A 24,682-nucleotide genomic window follows, 5' to 3' on the forward strand; every position below is an offset into this window, starting at 1 on the left:
AAAGCTAACCTTCTCTCAGCAATCCTACAGCTTGCCTCCTGTACCATGTAGTCCTTGCTTCAATTCAGCAAAGCCTAGATGGTCCCCATCTGTGTTGCATGGAGCAAACCTGCTGCTCCTCCTGCAATGAATTGCCAAATTGACCTTTGCCATAGTCTGGCTGTGGGTATCCCGAATATATTTATGGCTTATCCGTACCCAGAGAGTCATGTTGTTCAGGGTTCCTCCTCCTCTAAGCAGAACAACAACACGTTTACTTCCACTCCTCTCGATAGGCTGTCAAAATGGATTTAGCTAGTGGATAGAAAGTCTTCTCCTCGGTGAGCTTGTCTCTTAGCTCAAATAATGCAACATGCTGTTTGGCTTGTTATTCCAGTGTCCTGTAGGAGGTGGTACGATTGGCTGTTCCAAATCTTCCAGACACCTCTGTGCCAATATTGTTCAACTGGCACATGATGAACAAGTTATGGCCACACAAATCCTCTGCTTTGACCTAGATATGGTGGACTTAGTGGTGCTGTCAAAGGGTTCCTTGTTTGCTGTTTGTCCTCATCCCTGGATTAGCTCCACCAAGTAATCCGGTGATCTCCAGGCAAAACCTATGGACATGCACTTTAACCACATCCGTGCGGGTACGATTTACCGCCGGGTGCTGAGCCCTAATGGAAACGGCCGTGGTCATGACGGAACCGTTCCGTCATGAGCACAGCTCAACCGATGCTCCTGACAAAACCGTTCCGTCATGAGCATCGAAGGGGTTAAAGGAGCTTTCCTTTTTTGGTAAAAGGACGATTTGGACCGTGAGTGCTTCAAGTAAAATAGCACTGGCTTCCCCTAGGCACCAGTAATGTCACAACTTCAGTAGTTATTCCTGGAACCTGCTTTTTTGATGGTGTCAGCCCATGTAGCCTGGGCAGCAGCCAAATAAGTTATTTTCATTATGGGGCTGTGGCAGTGCAAAAGGTCATCAGGGCAGCAACAACTCTCCGTTTACTTCTTCTTGGTCCCTTATGCCAAGCCAATGTTGTTCGTCCTCAAGGGCGCATGTATGGCCGGTAGTGGTGAAGGTATCCTTCTCATGGCAAACTGGAAGTCCATTAATATGGACCATTGGGCCCAGGCATTGTCGAACATGTCTATACCCTTCCCTTCCAGGAATTGTCTTCCCAGATTCTTCTTGTCACTTCAGTAGACTATGCCCGACTTCTGCAGCAGGAGACTATCGCATTAATTAGCAAGCATTTGCAATGCAATTGGTCTCGCTTTTGGGACCTTATAAGTATTTAGTTATGCAGCACATTATCGCACATTACTGCAAGATAGCCTCGCTCACATATCAGAATATTTAAATTCTGGTAAATTACCTGAAATTAATATTTTCGGAGTGGCAACAGCTCTACTGTTAGACTAATGCTGAATTAAGAATTTTATATTACGTACATATGCCTACACAGTTTCACTTAAACATTAGCATTGAAAGATATGCCATTGCATAAAAAAAGAGATTGGTAACAAAATACAGTATGGTATATGTGGGTGTTATGCAATAATATAGCACGCACCTGCCCATGCCCCTTCCACCTCTAAATAAAAACCACTAATAACAATCTACCATTCGGATCTTTCCATCCAGTTTCCATGATATTATTTATGTGGCTTTAGGATCTACTGGAGTGTGATGGTTTAATGGTGATGCCATCTGACAGGATGTGCAGTGCAAATATGAAGCCTCATTTTTGACCGCAAGGTTGCGCATCATCATACGTATTCCCTCATCTGAAAAATATAGTCTGCAGTATAAAACGTTGCACACTGATCCCTGCCAAGTAAAAATAAATATTTTTACTGTGTGAGATGGTGTGTACTTGTGCATCAGGGGCAGCCTGCAATTATGGCACAGTACTCTCCCAAGAGCTCCTGCTCTAAGGTCTCAAGCTCCGCACACTGTTAGAATGGTGCACGTATTCATGGAATCAGGGCACAAATATCTTGAACAGAATTCTCTCTCCACATAATCCAGGCTGCTGTGCAGCAGTCACAGATCGAGGCAAAGAGAATACAACCTTCTCTTACACTCAAACATAAGTATTGGCAATGTTTTATTTTTCAGTTTCAAATAGCGCATACTTGTCCCAAAGGTAATGGAGCACTTTAGCTGAGCACCAGTTATATTATATTACCCAAGGACATTTAATTTTTTGTTTTGTTCATACACAGGAAGATTAAGCGATTTGCCCAGAATCATAGGATGTTGAGGCCACACTGAGACTCGAACCTGGTTCAGAGTTGGCAAAATCTTTTCTTTTCACAGTTACAGTAGTTGTTGCTTTTGATTGTGAATATGCACTTGTTGTAGCTAGGTAATCACCATCAGCAGACTTGATCACTGAGCTATGTGTAGGCCTATAGGGAGGGTCAGCTACGGTGATCTGGCAAGTAGGCTTCAAGGGTGCGTTGTGCAGGCCGTACAGAGAGGCCTCGCTTTAGGATCTCACTGAAAAGGGCAGCTATAACAGCTCTGAAACAACTGTAAGGCACTTCAAGAGACTCATCTCTCCCAGGAGAAGGGGAAACAACATATGGGGAAAGACCGCATATGCATACTGTATTTGACCTGCGCAGGCCACCAGTAATCGTGCAGATGGCATGCCCATGATGATGATGTGCTGTCCGCATGCCATTCAAAGAAGTGCTTTTTATGGAAGTCCACAGAAGACTTGGCTCGGTGATAGCAGCGCCATGAGCATTGTGCTTCTGTACCCGGTTCTCCTGGATCCCGAGGAACAGAACCCTCACTCTTGAAAGCATCCCCTTGCACACTACCCTGTCCCAGCCCTCCTAGCCCATTTGCTCTCCCACGGGGAGTGACCTTCACATGCCCAGCTTCTCGCCAACTGTGAGACTGTGGGAAAGAGCCAAGCTAATCAGGGGGCAGAGCGTGAGATGGACACGCCTACTTCTACTTCTGACTTTCAATCAGAATAGAATAAGAAATAAAAGAGAGGTGGCTGCCATTGATGTTTTTCTGATGAGAGACACTGTTGGAGTTTCAGTAATGTATCTTATATGACATGTCGCGGGGGCAGGCCAGCAAAATGGCCGCACTGGTATGAGGCTCCTTAAGTCCCGAACGAAAAACATCAAACTCCTGGCCCTGGAGCCCTAAAAAAAACCAAAATTATGACAGCAATGACATGTTAATGTACCAAAGCGTGCAATACATTCACCCCTTTTGCGCTGACAGTTGAGGAAACGGCCAAACAAGACTTCATAGTGGTGGGGCCTGAGAGGCTGAACCGGAGCGCCGGGACAAATCGCGGAGCTGCAGCCGGTGAGGTGAGCGACTGGCTTTGACTTGTTGCAGCTGACAAGAAATTACTACGTTGGCGGTGACACCGGAAGAAAGCCCACACGGCGGCAAAGAAGGATCCCTGGAGAGAAAAGGTGGGCCGTGCCCGCCTGCCCATCGGACACCCAAGGAGCTGAGCTGTGGTGCCGGAATGGGGGGGGCCCCCGCTGCATTCCCTGCGTGCATGAGCTCCCAGCGGGGAAGGCGCCTGAATATAACGACTGTCGAAAGAGACTTGAGCCTATTGGGGACTCCCAGCCAAGCATGGGTATCGAAAGGATGCAGGTCGGCAGTGCAATACAGACAGACGGGGCCCGCCCTCCTACCAGCACGCGGTCTGACACGTAGCCTAACTGGTAGACCGGGTGAGGACACCATTTTGAAGTGCATGGGCCGCTCACTGGGCTGCAGCTGCACATTCACCAGCAGAGACACAAGGGCTCAGGAACTATGCATTTGACAGCCCACACAAGCTGCAAACAAAGGGGGAAAGAAGTACAAGAAAGAAGCACAGACCCCAAAACAAAATAATACAGGAATAAATACACTTAAAAACAAGAAAGAGAGGAACAGGTAACGACCGCCAGGGATGTTCATTCAAGGGCCAGGCCCGTGAAACAATACCATAGGCCTGGAGAACTCACCGCCTGAACCGCTGTGCTGAAGACTGCCTCGTTGACGTGCTGGCCAGCCGGAGGAACTGTGAACCTGCTTGAATTGACTGGACTGGCGCTGTTTACTACACTGGCAGCTGCCTGGGTGTAACACCACGCTGCTCGCTGCCCTGCTGGGTTAGCCGAGCTAAGGCTCCATACCACAAGGGAATGGGCAAAGCTGGTAGCAGGCAGTCTAAACTGCCTTTCGAACCCCAACAATCCTCACGTGGCCAGAGCCAAGACCACGTCGAGAGGATGGAGGCCACTCAGCAATCTGGCAACGAAGGCATGAAAACTCTCCTACTCAATATGAAATGCTGCCTCGCATCAATAGAATTTAAAATGGATTCCATGTGTACCCGGATGAACTTCATAACTCAAAGGCTAGAAAAGCATGATGTAAGACTAATCGAGACAGAGCGGAGGACACAGCACTAGAAGGCATTACCGCCCAGAGGGGGGAGCGGATGAACTAAATGGATCGCCTACTGAGGGTCATAGCCGCAAAAAACGAAGACTTGGAGGTGAGGTCTAGGAGGTACAACATATGTATATTGGGGATTCCGGAAACAGCCAAAACCGGAAAGAACCCCCCTGCCCCCTCCAACCCCCCAGTGGCTCAGCTTCTCAACTATTGCGGTTGCGATGTGGCTCACTGGATGGCAAGGGAACATCGCACTATATCTGGACTTCATACTAGTGGTCCAAGAAGCGACCCTTGACCCTCTGGTAGGTCGCTCCCATCCCGCTGCAGCTCCGCCGCAATCTGCGTCCGTGATCACCTCCTGACCTGCCTGTGCGCTGCTCCTGTGCCTGCCCGTGCTCTTGAGCACTCTGTGTGCTCCTGGCCTCACAGTTCCTGGCCCCCGGTGATTTTGGTGCTTTGATTGCTTTGCCGCCTTCCTGCTGATTGCCCCAACCCCATCCTTCTGTACCTCGCTCCCCGCGCTTGCTGCCAGGTTCTTCCCTCCGCTGCCTCCCCTGCGGCCCCGCCCCCCTGCTGCCGATTTGTCGCTCCCACCAGCCCCACCCTCCTCCCAACTGAGCCTTCCTCCCACTCCTCCTTTTAAGGGGACGCTGCGCAGTGAGGAGAGCGACCTTTGACCCTCTGGTAGGTCGCTCCCCTCCCGCTCCGCCGCGATCTGCCTCCGTGATCACCTCCTGACCTGCCTGTGCGCTGCTCCTGTGCCTGTCCGGGCTCCTGAGCACTCCGTGTGCTCCTGGCCTCACGGTTCCTGACCCCCGGTGATTTCCCCGCTGATTGCTTCGCCACCTTTCTGCTGATTGCCCCAACCCCTTCCTTCTGTACCCCGCCCCCCACGCTTGCTGCCAGGTTTTTCCCGCCGCTGCCTCCCCTGTGGCCCGCCCTCCTGCTGCCGATTCGTTGCTCCCACCAGCCCCACCCCCCTCCCGGCTGAGCCTTCCTCCCACTCCTCCTTTTATGGCGGCCGCGCCAAAGGCGCGCCTAAGGCAAGCCTGTCTGCGCCTGGACCGCACCCAGCGCCACGACCCCTGGACCAAGCACCACCCGCGAAGCCCACATTCGGTACGATGCCAACACCCTCATCGCACTCAACCTCGGACAACCATCCAAATGCCACAAGGCCGCGCCCAAGCGCACCCACAACCCCTTCTCCTGTTGGAATTGCAGCTTCTCCTGCACCAAAGACACCGAGCCACCAACCACAACGGAACCAAATCAGCTCAGATGCATCCTGCTCAACACCCGCTCCGCAAGCAAACACGCCGTCAAGCTCTGGGACCTGCTCGACTCCACATCACCAGACATCGCCTTCCTGACGGAGACCTGGCTGAACGAAACCGCCGCCCAGACATCGCCATAGCCATCCCCGACGGATACAAGATCTTCCGCAGGGACCGCACTAACGAAGTCGGCGGAGGAATCGCCATCATCCACAGGAGCACCATCAGAGTTTCCACAAGCACCACCGACACCCTCTACACCGCTGAACACATGCACTTCCAGATTCACACGGACCCCACAACCACCCTAAACTCCATCACAGACTTCATCAGCACGCATGCACTGACCTCCACCAACTACATCCTCCTTGGCGACCTTAACTACCACCTGGAAAACAACAATGACAGCAACTCATCCACCCTGATCGACAACCTCTCCACCCTCGGACTGACACAGATCGTAACGACACCCACCCACATCGCCGGCCACACGCTCAACGCCATCTTCACCTCCAGTCCCCACGTCGCTTTCAGCCACACCTCCGAGCTCACCTGGACCAACCATCACTGCGTCCACTTCAGCTTCCAGAAACCCGTCTCACACCACTGCACCCCACAGATCCCTAGACGCCGCTGGGGCAAAGTCACCAAGGAACTACTACAAACTCACCTCGCACTCAACCCCCCGACCAACCCCACCGACCCCGAGGAAGGGGCCCGCATCCTCAGACACTGGATGGAAGACTGCGCCAACATCTTAGCCCCAATGGAACAGCACACCAAACAGGGACCCCAGCCAAAGAGCACACTGGTTCACCCCGGAACTCCTAGCCTCCAAGCACGCCTGTCGGAAACGGGAAAAACCTTGCGCGACGAGAAAATGCCCTATAGCCACACAGCCCTCAAGGACGCCAACCGCAACCACCACCACCTCATCAGGACCCCCAAGAAGGCCTCCTTCAAAGACCGCCTCGACAACAACACACACAACAGCAATGAGCTCTTCAACATTGTGAAGGAACTCTCAAACCCTGGCTCCTGCACCAACGACATCCCGCCATCTCAAGCCCTCTGCGACGCCCTCGCTGCCTTCTTCCACCGCAAGATCACCGACATCCACGACAGCCTCAATCCCCGGACGCGCCCCACCAACCCCATCGCACCGCTACCACCGGCACCCACCGACCACGACCACCTCTCCGCGTGGATCAGCGCGACCACCGAAGACACCATCACAACCATGAGCATCATCCACTCCGGCACCCCATCCGACCCTCTTCCCCACCACATCATCAACAAGACCGATGGGTCCATCGCACCCCACCTGCGTAACATCATCAACCTCTCATTCAAGACGGCAACCTTCCCTGAGTGCTGGAAGCACGCCGAAATTAACGCCCTGCTGAAGAAACCCAAGGCAGACCCGAGCGACCTCAAAAACTTCCGGCACATCTCCCTGCTCCCGTTCCCGGCAAAGGTCATCTAAAAAATCGTCAACACCCAGCTCACCCGCTACTTGGAAGATAACAACATCCTCGACCCCTCCCAGTCAGGTTTCCGCAAGAACCACAGCACCGAGACTACCCTCATCACTGCCACAGACGACATCAGAATCCTACTCGACAACAGCGAGACAGCAGCCCTCATCCTCCTGGACCTCTCCGCCGCCTTAGACACCGTCTGCCATCACACACTACGCACACGCCTCTACGGCGCAGAGATCCGCGACAAGGCCCTGGAATGGATCACCTCCTTCCTCTCTGACATAACCCAAAGTGTCCGCCTTCCCCCATTCCACTCAGGAGTCACCAAGACCATCTGCAGCGTCCCGCAAGGATCATCCTTCAGCCTGACGCTCTTCAACATCTACATGGCTCCACTCGCACCCATTGCCAGACTCCACGACCTCAACATAATCTCGTATGCCGACGACACACAGCTGATTCTCTCCCTCACCAAGGACCCCCTCAACGCCAAAGCCAACCTGCACCGTGGTATGAAGGCTGTCGCCAACTGGATGGAAGACAGTCGGCTCAAACTGAACACGGAAAAGACAGAGATCCTCCTCCTCGGACCCAACCCCTCCGCCTGGGACGACTCCTGGTGGCCCACCTCCCTGGGCACCGCCCCGACTCCTACCAACCACGCACGCAACCTGGGAGTCCTCCTCGACTCGAAACTCATCATGGCCAACCAAATCAAAGCAGTCTCTTCAACCTGCTTCTACACCCTCCGCATCCTTCACAAGATCTACAGATGGATCCCTACAGACACACGGAAAACTGTCACCCATGCCCTCATCAGCAGCAGACTCGACTACGGCAACGCCCTCTACGCCGGAGCCACGTCCAAGCTCATTAGCAGACTGCAAAGAATCCAGAACGACTCGGCACGCCTGGTCCTCGACGTCCCCCGCCGAGACCACATCACTCCCCACCTGAGAGACCTGCACTGGCTCCCCGTCGACAGAAGAATCACCGTCAAACTCCTGACCCACGCACACAAAGCACTCCACAACACCGGCCCAGAATACCTCAACAGCCGACTGTCATTCTACGTACCCAACAGAGAACTCCGCTTCGCCGACCTCTCACTGGCCACCGTCCCACGCATCCACAAAAACACCACCGGGGGCAGGTCCTTCTCACACCACGCCGCCAAGACATGGAATGCAGTTAATCTGACTAGTATGGGGTGGAAAACAACCCAGACTCAGCCCGCACACACTATCATTGCCTTTCTCCAAAGAAGGCTTTGAAGTCACAGATTTGGAATTATGTAATGATATTATCTCTGTGCTAAAGTGCACTATGATGTATATTGGCAACACCCTACACCCCCTCATCCCCCACCTGGCAGTGGAGCAGGGATACATGGTAGCCTCCCCGATATTGCGTGCCTCTGCACAAGACCACATGAGGCAGGGGGCTCAGACTCCACAATAGCGTGCACCAATGCAGCTTGGCAAGAGATAGCCAGGTGGCAACATGCGCCAATGCTTTATTCTTCCGGCATTAGGCCTTGCTGGATGCCCCCGACCTCCCGCAGCAAACTGTTCACGCAAGCTTAATCGACTAAATATGTATACATGGAGTGACATATACATGGAAGGGAGTTTCACGCACAGAGAATATCCTTCTGGGGATAGCATGCCGTCCCACATGGATCTATTCATGTACCTTAGATTACGATATGACGTAAAAGCTGCCACTCTGGACTGCCTGACAGAGCCCGCTACACTGTATCTAGGCTATACTACAGCACCTACACCCCAGCGATGCTGTGCCAATACCATTTGCGGTCAGCAGATAATTGCGACAGATGCAGGGAGGCGAGGATGCACTTCCTCCTCTAAGCCTGCGGGCCGGTGTCAAGATATTGGAGGGAGATGGAGGAAGCCATTTTGCAGATGAGTCACACCAATACGATAACCCTCCTCATAGAGCTCCTAGGCTACATGGAGACGGTGGAAACCCCTGTCAGGAGATTTGTCGGTTTGGGGCTCTTGATAGCCAAGCGACTTGTGGCATGCAAATGGGGGTGATGCAGCGATCACAAATTGAAGGATTGACTGAATGACTTAATATATTGCCAGGTGCAACTGACCACGTACTCTGAGCTCCTGCCTGTGCCCTCCAGATCGCAAGATATATGGGAGTCCTAAACACTTACTTGCTGCATCACCCCACTAGGCCGGAGAAACAAACTAACCCTGGCCGGCAATATTATGTTACGAGCACTGGGCCACAACCTCTTCCATATTATCTCATGGGACAGAGCTATTATGGTAATTGTCGCTGAAACCCAGACTATACAAAAGGTACTTTGTGCAGATGTGTGCTGCAGGTGGAAAAACAATAAATAAGCGCTCGGCATTTGTGAATGCCTTGTTACTGCTAAGAAAACGTTAATATGGAACTACCTGATGTTTGACTTATAAATGTCAATAAACAAGAGTAAAAAAAAAAAAAAAGCATCTTAATTGACATTAAAAGTTACTATTTATGTGCCACAGAGTGATAGTCCGCATGTATTTTGCATGTAAAAAGCACAAGGCAGGTGCAGTCCCTTGAAACTGTACTTTTATTCAAATCTTCGATGCAGGACTGAGGGGTCTCAGTGCCACATTCAGTGGAGTTCAGGTGTAGGCAGAAGAATAACTAAAGTCAGTCTCCAGGCTGCTGGACAGAGCTGAAGCCAATCCTTAGACACCGCTCTGTGCGAAATTGAGCAGCTTGGACGACTAAGACATGCGGCGCTTCGGAGATGCAGCTCGCCTTTTTTAGTCTGAATTTCTGCAAACATTTTTAAGCAAGAGGAGAGCAGTGCAGCAACTTTCTTAGAGCCTGGCCCGATTGTCACAGGATCCTGACCCACGTAAGCCACTGTACACCCCGCCTTACAAAGAGATTTCACCGGCGGCCGTTGTGAGTGATTGACGTGCCAACTTTTACTAGCATTGTTAGTCGCGGAAAATATGAGTGAGGAAAGGGCCAAAGTTCAGGCTGGAACAAAATACATGTGTGCTCACTGGCCAACACTCCTTGGTTAAAGAGAGCAGGGTGAATGGGAAGTGGGTAGAAGAAATAGTACCTGCACGGCAGCGGATAGCCACTAATAAAGTTGAATGAATCTGTACTAGGCCAATTCGCCTCCGCTAGCATCGGAAGTGATGTCGAGGGTTTGAACCAATTAGGAGGCAGGAAAGAAGAGTGACGCTGGAGTCAACCTATGGTAAGCAGCAGGCGGTATTAAAGCCCTATATTGAATACAGCATGTCATGCATATAGCGCATGCGCGCTGCCAGGCTCGGCCTAAAAAGGTAGCCATAGAAATAGTTCTTGAGAACAACATCAGGTAGGGAACTTTGTCTCATTCTGGATCTTTATATCCTCAGCGCCTTCCTTTGCAAGAAGAAAATAAAGAAGTTTTCTATTGCTCAGGTCCTTTTGTCTTCGGAGATGAAGGCTAGTTTGTGTCCAATGACGTGCAAGGTTCCTATTTCGTATATTAATCCTGCAGTCGCACAGTAGGTACTTGTGTTTTGTGGTGGACTCCTCCCACTGTCAATTTGAGATCCTTATGCTAGGGTTATCATCTCCTCAGTAGGCAGTCCTCACAGACTAGCCGTGATTGAGGAGCATCTTCGCTTGTCAGGGATTTTAGTATTCCTGTACCTTGACACACTCTCTGGTGAAGACTGGCTCGGTGCAGCTTGTGGCAGCCCACATACAGACCACAACGTCTTTGCTCTTTGACCCAGGGTTTCCATCAGCCTTCCCCAAGTCTTCCCTTCAGCCCACTCAGCATCTCCTCTTTATTAGGACAGAATTGGACACGATCTCCCTCAATGCATAGATGTCTGTTGATATACTTAATCTGAAGACTGTTTTGCTGATTACTATTACCTTGATTCGGTGTGTTGACGAGCTGCAGGCTTTGGCTTTTCGTCCTCCTGGTGTGGCCGTTCTGTGGACTAAGACTTGTTTCCTTCCTGAAGTGAGTACCTTATTTTACTTTGGCCAACACATACCTTTGTCCACATTCTATTCACCTCCTCATCCCACCACGGAGGAGAGGCTGCATGGTTTGGATCCTTACATTGCACCTAAAGCAGTGACAGAACCTGCAATTATCAGATTAATGAGCTAACTTTTTCTCGACTATACTGGCTCCAAGAAGGCCAAAGCAATTCAGAAGCAGACAATTTCTTGCTGAACCATTTATGTATAAAGATCTGCTACCAGGGGCAGCACCTCCACAGTGGAAAAGGGAACAATTTAATTATGATAACTTTGGTATCATTTTATTTCCGTTTCTGCTGGCCTGGATTAGGGCAGGGAGGGGCTGGTGGCTCAGGGAGGAGGAGTGGATTGTGCACACTAAGTGCGCACAACTGCTTGGCCGGCCGCCTCGGGCCGGCCAAACAGTCATGCACACTTTACATGTTCCCCACTCAGGCTGTAATGCAGCCTGGGTGGGGAACATGCGCAGGCTTCCTGGCCCAGTCTGAGCACTGAACCACGGTGCTCAGACCAATCACAACGCTGGCTCGGAGGGGCTGTGTGCTTCCAGACTCTTCAGAAACTACGTAGAAGAGACAGAGGCGTCCGTGGCATGAGGAGGTAAGTGTTAAATATTTTGTTCCCCCATCCATCCGCCTGCCTCCCCACCCCGTTCCCTGCCAGCCGCCACTGTCTGCTACACTCTTGCCAGGAAGGAGCCCACAAAGGCATCAAAACCCATTTCACCAGGGTGAAGGCAGCGTCTTTGGTGTTGTCTCTGGGTTTTCTCATGTTCGACATCTGCAGAGAAGCACCATGGGCTTCTGTCCACACCTTCCCCACTCATTACTGCCTCAACAGCAGAGTCCACAGAGATGACTATTTTGCTAAATTATTGTTTCAGTGCCTCCTGGTTTGACCAGCACGTCCTATCCACCACCTTGGAGGTACTACATGCATACTGATTCAAGAGGCGAGGAAGACATTAAAGAGTAAAGTAATTTATTTTATATAGTAGGACAGGCGTGTTTTTTAAATTCATTTCTTTGCACTTAATACTAATTAACTTGCGGGTGTAAATGGTAATCTTGACCACATTCTTCATAACATCATGAATGCAGCCTTATAAGGAAATTTATTGTTGAAGCACAGTTTAGTTTTGAACAGCAGATTTGTTCAGGTAAAAACATTTGCATGAACATCAGTGAAATTTTGCTTCGTGCAGATTGACTCTGAAGTTAAGTCTCCTTCAGATCTGGTGCGGAAAATAAAGACTTATGAAACGGATTTGGGGTAAATGAAATTCTTTATTTGACAAATTCATTGTCGCAATCTTGGGGTTTTATTTGCGACCTTGAGACTAGAGAGGGCCTAGCCGCACCCTGCAGTGCACAGTAGCACGGCCTTTTTAGGACTTAGGGCGCCTAGCTTGCTTAAAAACTAGTTTTGTCCAAACATTTGCTAATGAATGGTGGAAGGTGACCAGAACTTTAAATGTTGTGGTTTAGTGATGGGAAGATAAACGAACTGTGTGCTTCCTTAACAGGGGAGAGCTGCTTTTAAAAATGAATAAGCCTTTGAAAGCGAAAGAAGCGTATCTTCGAGCCTTGGAGCTGGACAGGCTGAATGCTGATCTATGGTACAATCTAGCCATTGTTTATATCGAATTAAAGGATCCAGCGGAAGCCCTGAAGAATTTTAACCACGCTTTAGAACTGAACCCAAAGCATAAGTTGGCATTATTCAACTCTGCGTTGCTCATGCAAGAATCGGGTAGGTAAACGTGGTCAATGTTGATTCATTTATGCAGCACCTCTGTGCTAACGTGAGAAAGCATTTCAAATGGTGTCCGTGTGCAACCATGAGCCAGACTTTCCATTATTTTAATTTCAAAGCAGATGTGTATTAAGTTATTAAAAAGTGTCACTTTTCTTAGAAACTGCTAATAAAGATGAATGTTTCCAAACCTTTTCAGGTTGGTTATTCAGGCAGAGTATTGTGTCTTTTCCAGGTCTTTACAGCTAACCTGAGGGTAAGAAAGGCAATGTTAATGTTTGAAATCCGTTGCACAGGGAACAAGTCACCTTGCTTTACCTATTGAAATTAAACTCCTTTTCGGCTTCTTTTTTTTGCATTGTTAAAAGCTAACCAGACTTTAAATGTAATGGAAAAAGTGTGTGTGTGGTGGCGGAGGGGGGTGGGGTTGGGGGTTTAGTTCTCTAAAAGGGGAACGGTCCATTTAGTGAAGTGTGTGGCTTACACATGTAAACTAAATTTCTGATTCCAATAGTGCGCCACTTGACCAGTATATGTGTACTTCCTTCACACACACATTTGCAGAGAATCACATCTGCATCTAAAAAACGTGACTATTGCTCTGCAGAGAGGCCAAGGATGGATGACCATGTACTCTGCTCTCTTTTTTGACCCACTGAAAGAAATTCGTACGGTCTTATGGGAGTGGCGACGAGATTAGACCTATTAGTCTAATTTATACAATGCAAAAAGTAGTTTCTTGAGTAATTCTTGATCCATTGCAGGACTGGATAAAGGAAGAAAAGGTCCTCGCCCCCTTTCAAGTGGGCTTTAAACAACGCACATCTACTATAGATCAAGACTTTAGGTCGCAACTTTTATTTTGAAAAACTGCAATCCTTGAGGGTGGCAGTTTCTATTTGATATTTGTAGTCCTAAAGCCGGCATTTGATTTAGTCCCGTGGGACTTTTAAAAAACAAAAATTGTTTATTAAGTTTTCTGTCAAAGGAAATATAAATAACAGTGCGGCTCATGACAGGTAAATACAAACATTTATATTTGCCAATATGCAGTAGATTGCAAGGACAGGCAAGGGGTTCATAGGATACAGCATGACAAGGAAATGAGGAGGGAATAGAGTCCAGAGGAACTTACTTTGGTCAGTATTGTCTAACATGGGGGTTCCTTCTTACCTGTACCATGTAATTGAGTAGTTGAATGAGAGTCATTTTGCACAGGTTTGTTGTGGTAGATTGGGGGAACTCTCCAAACCCTTTGCTGTAGGTAAAGGAGTACGACAAGGGTGTGTGTTGGCCCCTATGTTACTTTGTTTGTGTATTAATGGTCTTCTAGATACATTGAACAACATTAAGAACAATGATGCACCTAAACTTGTCTCTTGTAAAGTACCGGCATTGATGTTTGTCGACTATACCCTTCTTCTTTCAAAAACAACAATGGGTATCCAAAGAATATTAGATAACTTCAGTGCCTTTTGTAGGTAAGGGGATTAGAAAATAATTTTACCAACATCAAATTTATGGTTTTAAATCAATCTCGCTCTACACGTCCAAACCACAATGAATGGGTTATTCTCCTTGAGAGGGTTTCTACTTTAGATTAACTATGACTAACTCTTAGCAAGCACATGGATTGGCTTTGCCAAACAAAAGCTAGAACTGAAACAATACACAAGTGGGCTTGGGAGGGTGTATAGGAGATCTTTTTATAGACATGTTAGTCCCACTATTGAGATATACAAAGCGCAAGCCCTAAATATTATTTTGTATGGCCCGAGCTATGGGGATATAAACCTGTAAAAGACATGGTGCAATTGGAGAACAGCTTTTTAGGCAACTAATGAGCCTCCCCTCGAGCACCCCATTAATTCTGCTTCGACCAGATCTAGGTGTAGGGTCAATTTAGAAGGGGATTGGACTTAGGCCACTACTATTTTGGATAGATTGGCTCTGGGAGAGATCTGAGGGCTACAAGGAGTGAGCAGGTTGCCCTGGCTTCATTATATTAGAGAAACATTAAAAAGTATTGGCATGATCCTGCTGAGGCTTGCTCTGTGATATCCAAGACGGAACTGGTAAAAGTTTGCAAAGGCTTTAAACTATCTTCCCTCATGCTGAGTTCTTCCCTATGACATCAAGATTCACAGGGATTAAAGAAACCTATAGACTAGAGAATTTCTTGGATGAGCTTCAACCGGCCCTAGCGAGGAAGCTTTACATCCCGTTCAGGCATGGATCATTTCCCTTGCTCATATTTACTAACCATTGGAGGGGTGAGGGCTATGATTCATTTCTGAAATGCCCTTCTTGTGGCACAGCTGAGGAAACGGAAGTTCATGCCTTATTTTTTTGTTCTGCCTATAAGAAATGTAGGTCCAAATGGCTAATGCAACTCTGTAGAAGTCTAGGAACTGCACTCTGTCATGATGCCCTTAGAGTTTCGAAAACTGATACTCTTCAACCTATTGTTTTTGCAGTTTCTAGATATCTCTTTTCACTCTGGTGTGTTCGAAAAGGGTTTTTGAGAGGTTTGTCTATTTTGTTGGGGATGAAATCAGGCCCATGCATTTGACATCTGATAGTCCTGTGAATTATGGGGGGGGTAGTATGGTTTTTATTATATTAAACGTGCAATTTCTATTCCCCTTTTTCAATGTCCAACTTGGCATACCGGAGTAAATGTGGGAGAAACATTTTTCCTCCTAATTTTTAGGTTGGTTGCAAGGATGTTTTTAGGTTTTAGCGATTTTAAAATATTTTTTATCCCAAGAATGCCAACATCACCTTTTTTTCTGGACTGTTTGGACACTGCTTGGCCAAAAGCAATGACGTAATTTCCTAGAAGTCAAACATGCCTTGAGGGATCGTGTAATCAAATTTTCCATGATCCTTCCAGCAAAACTGCATTTAGTATCAGATGGGAAAACCTGGCTCTTCATCGCCCCTGATGAAGTCTGGGATGGGCTGGATGGCTGGAGGGCAGTTGGGGACGCCGGACATATATATTGGCATTTATATAGCGCACTACTTACCCGTAGGGTCCCAAGGCGCTTCGACCGCTGCGAAACCCTTCCTGGCTTCCCTGAGAGATGGTCCCTTAATGGGTATCTCCAGGGTGAGACCAGGCATCCCCGGCGGTCTGGTGGGGCCGTTAATGAAGATGAGGCAAGCTAATGCCCAGAGTTGCCGAGTGTGATCGCTGATCAGAGTGGGCACCGAGGCGAGAGAATTATCGAGTCCGCTGACCCTGGTCCAGAAACCTGCCGCGCCGGGAATCGAACCCTGGTCCCGGGCCGTCCTCTGCTCTCGGGTCTGCCGCCTCTAACCAGTGAGCCACACTACTTCACTATATTCCCTATCACAGATGAGAGGAGCTCACCAGATGACCAGTGACAATGGCATGACCCACCACAATGTTTTACCTGAGGGTTGAATGGCCCATTGAATTCATGATCGACACTGCAACGCTGGGTTCACGTATTGCCTGTATATTGAACACTTCCTCACTCCGAGATACCGGCTGGAGGATTCCTTGGCTCCTTCTCCTACGGAGTGTAGCCACTATGGCTGGGGTGGGAGAACTCCTCATGATATCAAAACTGGGTGGCGACCACTGCCTCCTAAAAATTGTTGTATGTTTTGGGGCAACATGCGCTCTACTAAGTTGGAGGGGATGGGCAGGTTTGAGTCCGTCATGCAGGGAGGTAGGAAGGGTGTTTGGGGTTGGAGTTTCAGTTTCACTGTTTGTTTATTTGTTGTTGGGTTTCTTATGCAAAAGGAATAAATGATGGACGGAATGCTGAACAATGCAAACATTCACCCCCAGATCTGGGGTTAATCTATTGTTCTTTTTCTCACCACGCTACTCCAGTTTGGACCCAGCCATATGCAAATCAGTCTTGACCCTATGCCTCATGGGAACAGTCCAGCTCAAACTCCCTAGCCAGGTCCTCCCTGGACCGTTCTCAAGCATACTGGGACCGGGTTCAGGGCATCACTCCTCATCAGCCAGGCTAGCTTGAATCCAGTGACGCAGTGAGCAATGTATCCTACATCTAACATGGCATCTGGGTGCGCGAACCACAGTCCATCCCATGGCCGGGGTGGGATCCGCTTCCCTCCTACACTTATGCCTACCTATGGCCTTTCAGCTAGTCCCCCAGTGACCCTTAGTACTTTTTCTTTCATTCCGCAGTGCCAATGTGAGGCTCGGACTCTGACTGCAATGGCAACCTGTTGACACCTGGCATCTGACAGGCCTACCAATGACGTTGAACTGTAGACTCCTCTCCTGGAACGTCAGTGGACTAGGGGATAAAATTATGTGGAGAGTGGTATTACAATACCTCCAGAGACATTCTCCAAGCGGTGTCCTTCTCCAGGAGACACACCTCCTCAATACCACTTGTCGAACACTAGATAGATGGAGGTACAAAATGGTAGCTCTCGCCAGCTGTACAACGGGTTCCAGAGGGGTTGGTATTCTTCTCCGCAATTCTTTGCAATTCATCATACAACACACCTGGACAGACACTCCTAGGAGGTATGTGGTGATCTCAGGACAGTAGGAGGGCCTGCAACTCAACATTCTCTCTATCTACATACCCCCATGATTACACAAGGCAGCGTTCTCTGACAATAGCTCACTCCTCCTTCAGCTTCCAGAGGGTAGTCTGTTGGTGGGAGGAGATTTTAATGTTACCATGTACAATGATGCTGATCGCTGATCACTTTGTCCGACTGGGCCCTCTCGTCGGCCTCTGGCCGATTTGGCAGCTGCACTTGGCCTTGTTGATGTATGGTGTGCATAATACCCCACCACATAGCAATTCACCTTCACTCATGAGCACCTTGCAGCCTACCACGCATTGACTGCCTACTTGCTTTGTCCCACCAGCTTCCCCACTTTTGGGATGTTTGCCACTTGGCCAGGAGCCTCTCTGACTACTCCCCTCTCTGGGCGACCTATCTACTCCAAAGTTATAACTGCTGTATTGTACTTAGTCCCTGTTGCTTTAAGATACCCCTCTTCCGCGCAGCCCTTCACAACGCCGCTGAGAAATACTTGGAGGAAAACAAGGGCTTGGTGTCCTCGCCACAGACCCTTTGGGAAGCCTACAAAGTGGTCATGAAAGGTTAGGCCCTCTCCTTACTGGCGATGTACAAAGCAGAGGGCCTGTCTGGAAATGCTAGAGAAAGAGTTTCCAGTACTGGAAACCTAATTGACTGACTCCGGCCAGGGCAACTTATACCATTACTTAACCCTGAAACAACAAGATTACAAAGTCATAGCAATGGAAGCTGCTAAGATCTCCCACCTTGCATCCCAACACCACCTCTATGAGGTGGGTAACAGAACTGGCAAATTCCTGGCCTGGCTTGACAGACTGCAACAAATGAACCAGTAGGTGCTTGAGATACTGAATGACATAGGAGACTAAGTCAAAGACTGGCAGGGTGTGGCCAATGTCTTCACATCCTACTATACTCCTCTATACACTCCTACCCTCACTGCCCCAGCTGAGGAGTCTTGTGAGTTACTAGTAGATCTCTCAGACTCAGACAAGGGCTCTCTTCGAACAGGAACATACAGAAGGCGAAGTAAGGGAAGCTATTCAGGACCTATATTCCCGTAAAGCTGTGGGCCCCAATGACCTCCCTATAGAACTCTATAAACTACCTGCTCCACAGGTAGTGCCACATCTCCTGTGCATGTTCCGCGAAAGTCGTAGGATGGGTATCTTGCTTAGGGATCAGATGTTGGCCAGTATCGTCCGGGCTTGTTACTAAACACGGAGGTCAATATTTTTGCAAAAGTTTTGGCCACTCGCCTAACACAGGTGAGTCAGATGCTCATCCATCTGGACCAGTCGGGCTTTATGCCTGGAAGGAACAGCTCGCCTAACCTGCAGAGATTATAGTGTCCTAGGCTGTGCGGTGGGGCTCCGAGAGGATGTCCTGAAACTCTCACTTGACGCACGGATGGCCTTGGATACGATTGAGTGGCCCTATATGTTTGAGTTCCTAAGCAAACTGAGGTTTTGCCCTCATTTCATGTCCCGGATAAGGCTTCTATACACTGTCCCCCCTGGCCCAGGTGACAGTGAATGGAGGCACGTCCCCTGTGTTCCAGCTCCATTGTGGCATGAGTCAGGGATGTCTGCTCTCCCCCCTTATTTTCACTCTTGTCTTGGAGCCCTTGGCCATTGGATTCGAGGGGATCCCCTCATCAGGGGCTTGTGTTGGTCCACTGACTGGGAGAACAGGATCTCCCTCTATGCCAATGACACCCTGCTCTACGTCGCTGACCCAGTTTGTACCCTTGACAGGATAATGCACACGCCTATCCTATTCAGTTGGTTTTCTGGTTACCTTATTAACTAGCGAAAGTCCCTTATCTATCTCCTCAATAGTGGCGCACCATGCCTGCCTACTGACTCTGAGGTTTGTGTTGTTTCTGAGGTATTCCATTACTTGGGAATATTCATTACGGGAGACCCATCCACTATTCATGCCCACAATTTGGAGCCACCGATCACATGCCTGTGGAGTGACGTCCAGCACTGATGGGCCCTGCCTTTATCACTCCTTGGGAAAGCTGCCCTATTTAAAATGATGGCTTTGCTCCTTTTTTATATGTGCTCCAAAAACACCCTGTCCAGTCCCAACATAATATTTCCAGGCCATTGACAGTATAACTTGCATTCTTCTTTGGGATAGGGGCCAGCTTGGATAGCTTTTAAAAAACTGACATGGGGTTGGTAGGAGGTCAGAATTGCCCTGCCTGATGTTCAAAAATATTATTGGGCAGCACAGCTTGTCGCCATTAATCATTGGGCCCACCTTCCTGAAAACAAACTGGCCTATCGAATGAGCATAACTGTTATGTGACCCGGGGATACCTCAGGGTAATCTATGGGAGTACCCCCTCCACGTCCTTCCCCTGCCCTACCGTGGTCTTGCTTACCATATAGCACAGCACACTTAAAAGCACTGGTTTGGCGAGGCAAAATCAAATGTGCCCAGAAGTTATTTTGCATGCACTACCATGGCGAAGATGGGTAGGGTAGAGACCACTCTATGTACCATCCAATGTGGTACAGTGGAGTTGTTTTTCCTCATAAAATGGAGCTGCCCGGACCTTCAGTCCTACTGGTAATCAGTGTTTGCTTGTCTGAATATTATCTATAGGGGCACCTTTGAGTTAAGGGTAAAGTGGTGCATTCTAAATATTTGGAATGCAACCGACCTTACCCAAAAGGAGCAGATCTAGACGACTCTGGGATTGATAACAGCTAAACGAAATATTGCACAAATGTGGAGAACAGAGGTTGCCGCACATATGAACATCTGGGTGCGGGATATGGATTGGTGCATGCAGGCGGAGAGATTGGTCAATGAAATTAGGATCTGTCTGAATAAATGGGCCAAAGTCTGGGGGAATGGAATGCCTCCTGTGGTGATAAATACGCTCCCATTGTAAGTGGCAATCATGATCTCTCCCTGGGGTGGTGGGGTGGGGGTGGTCCAGAATTGGCAGATGGTGGGAAGTCTGGGAATTATTTGGGACTAATGGGTCCTGACATCTGTACGCCTTTGTTCTTTTTGATGCCACACTGTATACTATGTATTTTCTCCTGTTCTTTTGGTTATCTCAATAAAATAACAAGCTCTTAAAAAACAAACACCTAGAGGCAACTGAGATCAAAGTATGTTCTTTTTTTTTGGTTAAATAATTTTTATTAAAAATAAAGACTACAGAAATACAATTGAAAAATATGTTCAGCAAAAGATACAAGTACATAATCAGACAATGAGTATAGGCATAAAAAGGTGAGTTTAAGGATAATAGAACCAGCAGAATGCATGAACTCGTAAAATGACTAGAATATGATCATATGATAAAGATAAAACAGAACAATTAGACACTAAAATATAATGCTTTTGTGTAAAAAACTGGAGAATATAAATTACATTAGAGAATTTTTATATAAAAGGGAGAAAGAAAGAAAGAAGGGGGAAGTATAAAGAAGAAAGAGATAGAAAGAAGAAGAGAGAAGAAATATGCAATTATGAAGAGTGTGATTTCGATGACAGATAAGAAGTAAACGGCAACCATAATAAATCAGATTTGATTTGAAGGTGAGTTGCAACATTGGATACTGAAGCAATTTTATGTTCATCACAAATTAAATTCCACCAGTGCATAAAAGATAGTCTAGAATTGTCTTTCAAGTTAATATGACCTTAAAGGCAACAGCAATAAATACATCAAATACAATGGATTTAGATGTAATTTGGTCAAAATCAGGAGATAAAGTACCTGAGAATACATTATGAATTTTAAATTGGAGATTATGAGAGAAAATCAGAAAACATTTTGGCCAAATATTTTCCCAAAATGTATAAACCTTAGGGCAATAGAAGAGTAAGCGTATTAAGGAACCATCCACATTCAGACAAGACCAACTTGAAGGTGAAATTGAATGGTTGAACTTATGAAGATGAACGGGGAGTAAGAACAACTCTATTAAAAATAAAATATAGGGGGTGTGATGTTTGCTGCCTTAGAAGTTTTGAAGAGTTTCTGCCAAAATTTGTCCCATTGAGCGATACACAGATTGTGGGATAAATCCTGTTCCCATTCTAGTTCGACACTAGACTTCCGAGGGCAAGTATCAGTAGAAAGGGTTTTATATATGAATGAGGCACTCTGAATAGTGTCAGTAGAATCTCCATATAGGGAAGTATCGGGAGTAAATGAGAGAGGAAATGGTTGAGAAATGAACTTCTGTATTTAACTCTGGATGACTGGAGCTAATACATTATATTGTTGAATACATGAGTCATGTAAATTAATTTTTTCTTGTAAATGGTGGAAAGGTAAAATCTAATTATTTACAATAAGTTGATTAACATAAAAGATTCTCTTTTCTTTCCAATGCTTGTAATAAATTGATTTGTGTTGAAATATGATGTGTTTATTGAACCACAGTGAGGAGGCAAGGAAAGCTTGATAATCATCAAAAGGCTTAAAGAAAAGTGAATGTAAAAGGTGGTGGTGAGAGTGTTTCAGATTAGGATATTGAGAAATAAAAGTACAATTAGTCATGACTATAACATCCTGGAATGAAAAAGCATTTAACAGTGATTGTTCAACAGTAGCCCAAGAAGGTTTAGAGGCATCTTAATAATCTTCGATCAAAACTTAACTTAAAACTTAACTTAACTTATAACTTAAAATCAGGAAACCGAACACCCCCCTTCGGATTTGAGAGAAGTTAATTTGGATAAGGCAATGCATGTATGTTTATTATTCCATAGGAACTTGATACAAATAGAATTAATCTGAGAAAAATAATAATTGGGAATTTTGAAAGGTAACATTTCCAAAATGAATATTATTTGGGAAACAATCATCATTTTAATCTTATCTAATGTACCCCCCATGACAAAAATCAAGGAGACCACGAGGACAACATATTGGTAATTTTAAGTTTTAAAGCAGTAAAGTTGTAGGATAATGTATCACGAATATTGGAAGAAAACCAAGTTCCTAAATATTTTATTTTTTGCGGACAACATGTAAAATTAGTAGAATCAAACATATGTTGATAATATGAAGCATTCAATGGCAAGATCTCAGTTTTGGAAAAATGTAGTTTGTATCCAGAGACTTGAGAAAAATGACGAAATTTGTTGTAAAAAAAGCTGGTAAAGAAGAAACCGGGTTGGACATATAGATAAGAATATCGTCTGCATATGCAGAAAGTTTAATATGCTGGTATTTTAATTTGAAACCAGTAATGAGAGGATTATTTCTGTGTTGTTGGAGGAAAGGTTCCAAACATAACAAATATAGTAAAGAGGAGAGTGGGCAACCTTGACGGGTGCCCCTTTCCAGACAAAAATATAGGGAAAAAAGACCATTAACAAATACACAAGCTTTCGGATCCAAATACAACAGTCTAACATATGAAATAAACTTTGGACCAAATCCAAGCCATTGTAAAGTATGAAACATGAAGTCCCAATTAATACGATCAAATGCTTTTTCAGCATCTAAAGATAGTGCTGCTAAGGGAGATGGGTATTTTTTACTAAGTGTGAGAATATTGGAAAACATTCTGGCATTATCAGATGCTAAACGCCCTTTGACAAAACCAGTCTGTGTCAGGATTAATGAGAATAGGAATAACTTTCTCCAATTGGGTAGCCAAAATCTTAGCAAAAATGTTACAATCATAATTGATTAGTGAAATGGGACGAACATTTTTACAAAAAGAAGGGTCTTTGTTAGGTTTAGGAATAACAATAATAAGGGCTTCTAAAAATGAGCCACATGCCTTAGAATTGGATACAAATGAATTAAAAAGTTCTAACAATTTAGGGGCACAAATTGAAGAGAAAGCTGAAAACAATTCTACTGAAAAGCCATTCGGGCCAGGGCCTTTGGATTTTTTCAGGGATTTGAGAGCATCTAATATTTCTTGAAGGGAGATATCTTCCTTAAGAAGTGAGAGGGAATCTGGGGGGAAGCAGGTTTGGGGATATCTTGGAAAAAAGATATGAAATCTTCATCAGCTGGATTAATATTTTCCTTATATAATTTATTATAATATGATTGAAAAGTGCCAATAATATCAGAATCGGAAGAGAGGAGTTGATTATTCATTTCTGAATAGATAGAACCAATAGTTTTGCTTGCTGATTTAATTTTTAAGTATTTCGCTAACAACCTCCCAGATTTATTTTGGCCTCCATGAAACTTGGATTTAACCTTAAGAAGTTCATTACAGGCATCCACAGTGGTAATTTTATTAAGATTGGATTTGGCTTCAAATAACTAATGTAAAGCTGAGGACGATTTGGAAGAAAAATATTTATGTTCCAAAGTTTTGATAAGACTTAGGGTTTCTTTATTTTTCGAGCTCATTAGATTTTTCTTTTTGGAAGAACAAGCAACAGTAAAGGCTCTAAATGAAGCTTTGAATGCATCCCAATTGTTGTGAATTGAGGTATCTAGCGAGTTAAGTGTAAAAAATGTGTTAATAAAAGTGGTCGCTTCTGAAATTAAAGTTCAATCTGATAAAAGGTCATTTTTAAATCGCCAGTGACCTTGTTTGAGTGTAGTGAAGGATGTATCAATAGAGGTGGAAACAGGAGCATGGTCAGAAATAAAAATAGAACCAATTTCAGATGCTTGGAGGCAGGGTAGTAGTGACTTGGAAACTAAAATATAATCAATTTGAGATCTTGTATGGTGTACAGGGGGAAAAAAGTGAATTCTGAGGCATCCGGGTTACAGGTTTTCCATGTATCAAATAGATGATGAGATGAAATGGCAAATTGGAATGACTTTGGGGTTTTATCTGGTTTATATTTGCAAGTAGACTTTCTGTCAGAGAAAGGATCCAGCCAATTGTTAAAATCGCCACCAGCCACTACATTAGAATTAGGTCTGGAAAGCACTTTCGTTTTAATAGTATGCCAAAATTCTGGATCTGGTTTTACAGGACCATATATATTCAGAAAAGTAATTTGTTGATGATAACATAAACCAACACCCAACGACCATTAGAGTCACATTCTGATGATAATATTTGGGCATTAATAGACTTATGGAACAATATAGCAACACCACCATGACGTTCAGAAGCTGGTGAAAAAACAATTTGATTAACCCACTGGCG

The 24,682-nt window shown here is 46.3% G+C and overlaps 1 protein-coding gene across 2 annotated transcripts in view; it reads left to right on the top strand.

The window, feature by feature from the left end:
* Window positions 1–24,682, top strand: part of TMTC3 (transmembrane O-mannosyltransferase targeting cadherins 3) — a 570,313-nt gene that overhangs the window by 458,877 nt on the left and 86,754 nt on the right. For both annotated transcript variants that reach the window (XM_086918002.1, XM_086918005.1), the window contains exon 13: window positions 12,760–12,986. In XM_086918002.1, the coding sequence (XP_086774128.1) occupies window positions 12,760–12,986 (227 nt within the window). The remainder of the gene's footprint in view (window positions 1–12,759; window positions 12,987–24,682) is intronic.

The sequence above is a fragment of the Lissotriton vulgaris genome, chromosome 1_1 (genome assembly GCF_964263255.1).
Source record: "Lissotriton vulgaris chromosome 1_1, aLisVul1.2, whole genome shotgun sequence".
NCBI lineage: Eukaryota > Metazoa > Chordata > Amphibia > Caudata > Salamandridae > Lissotriton > Lissotriton vulgaris.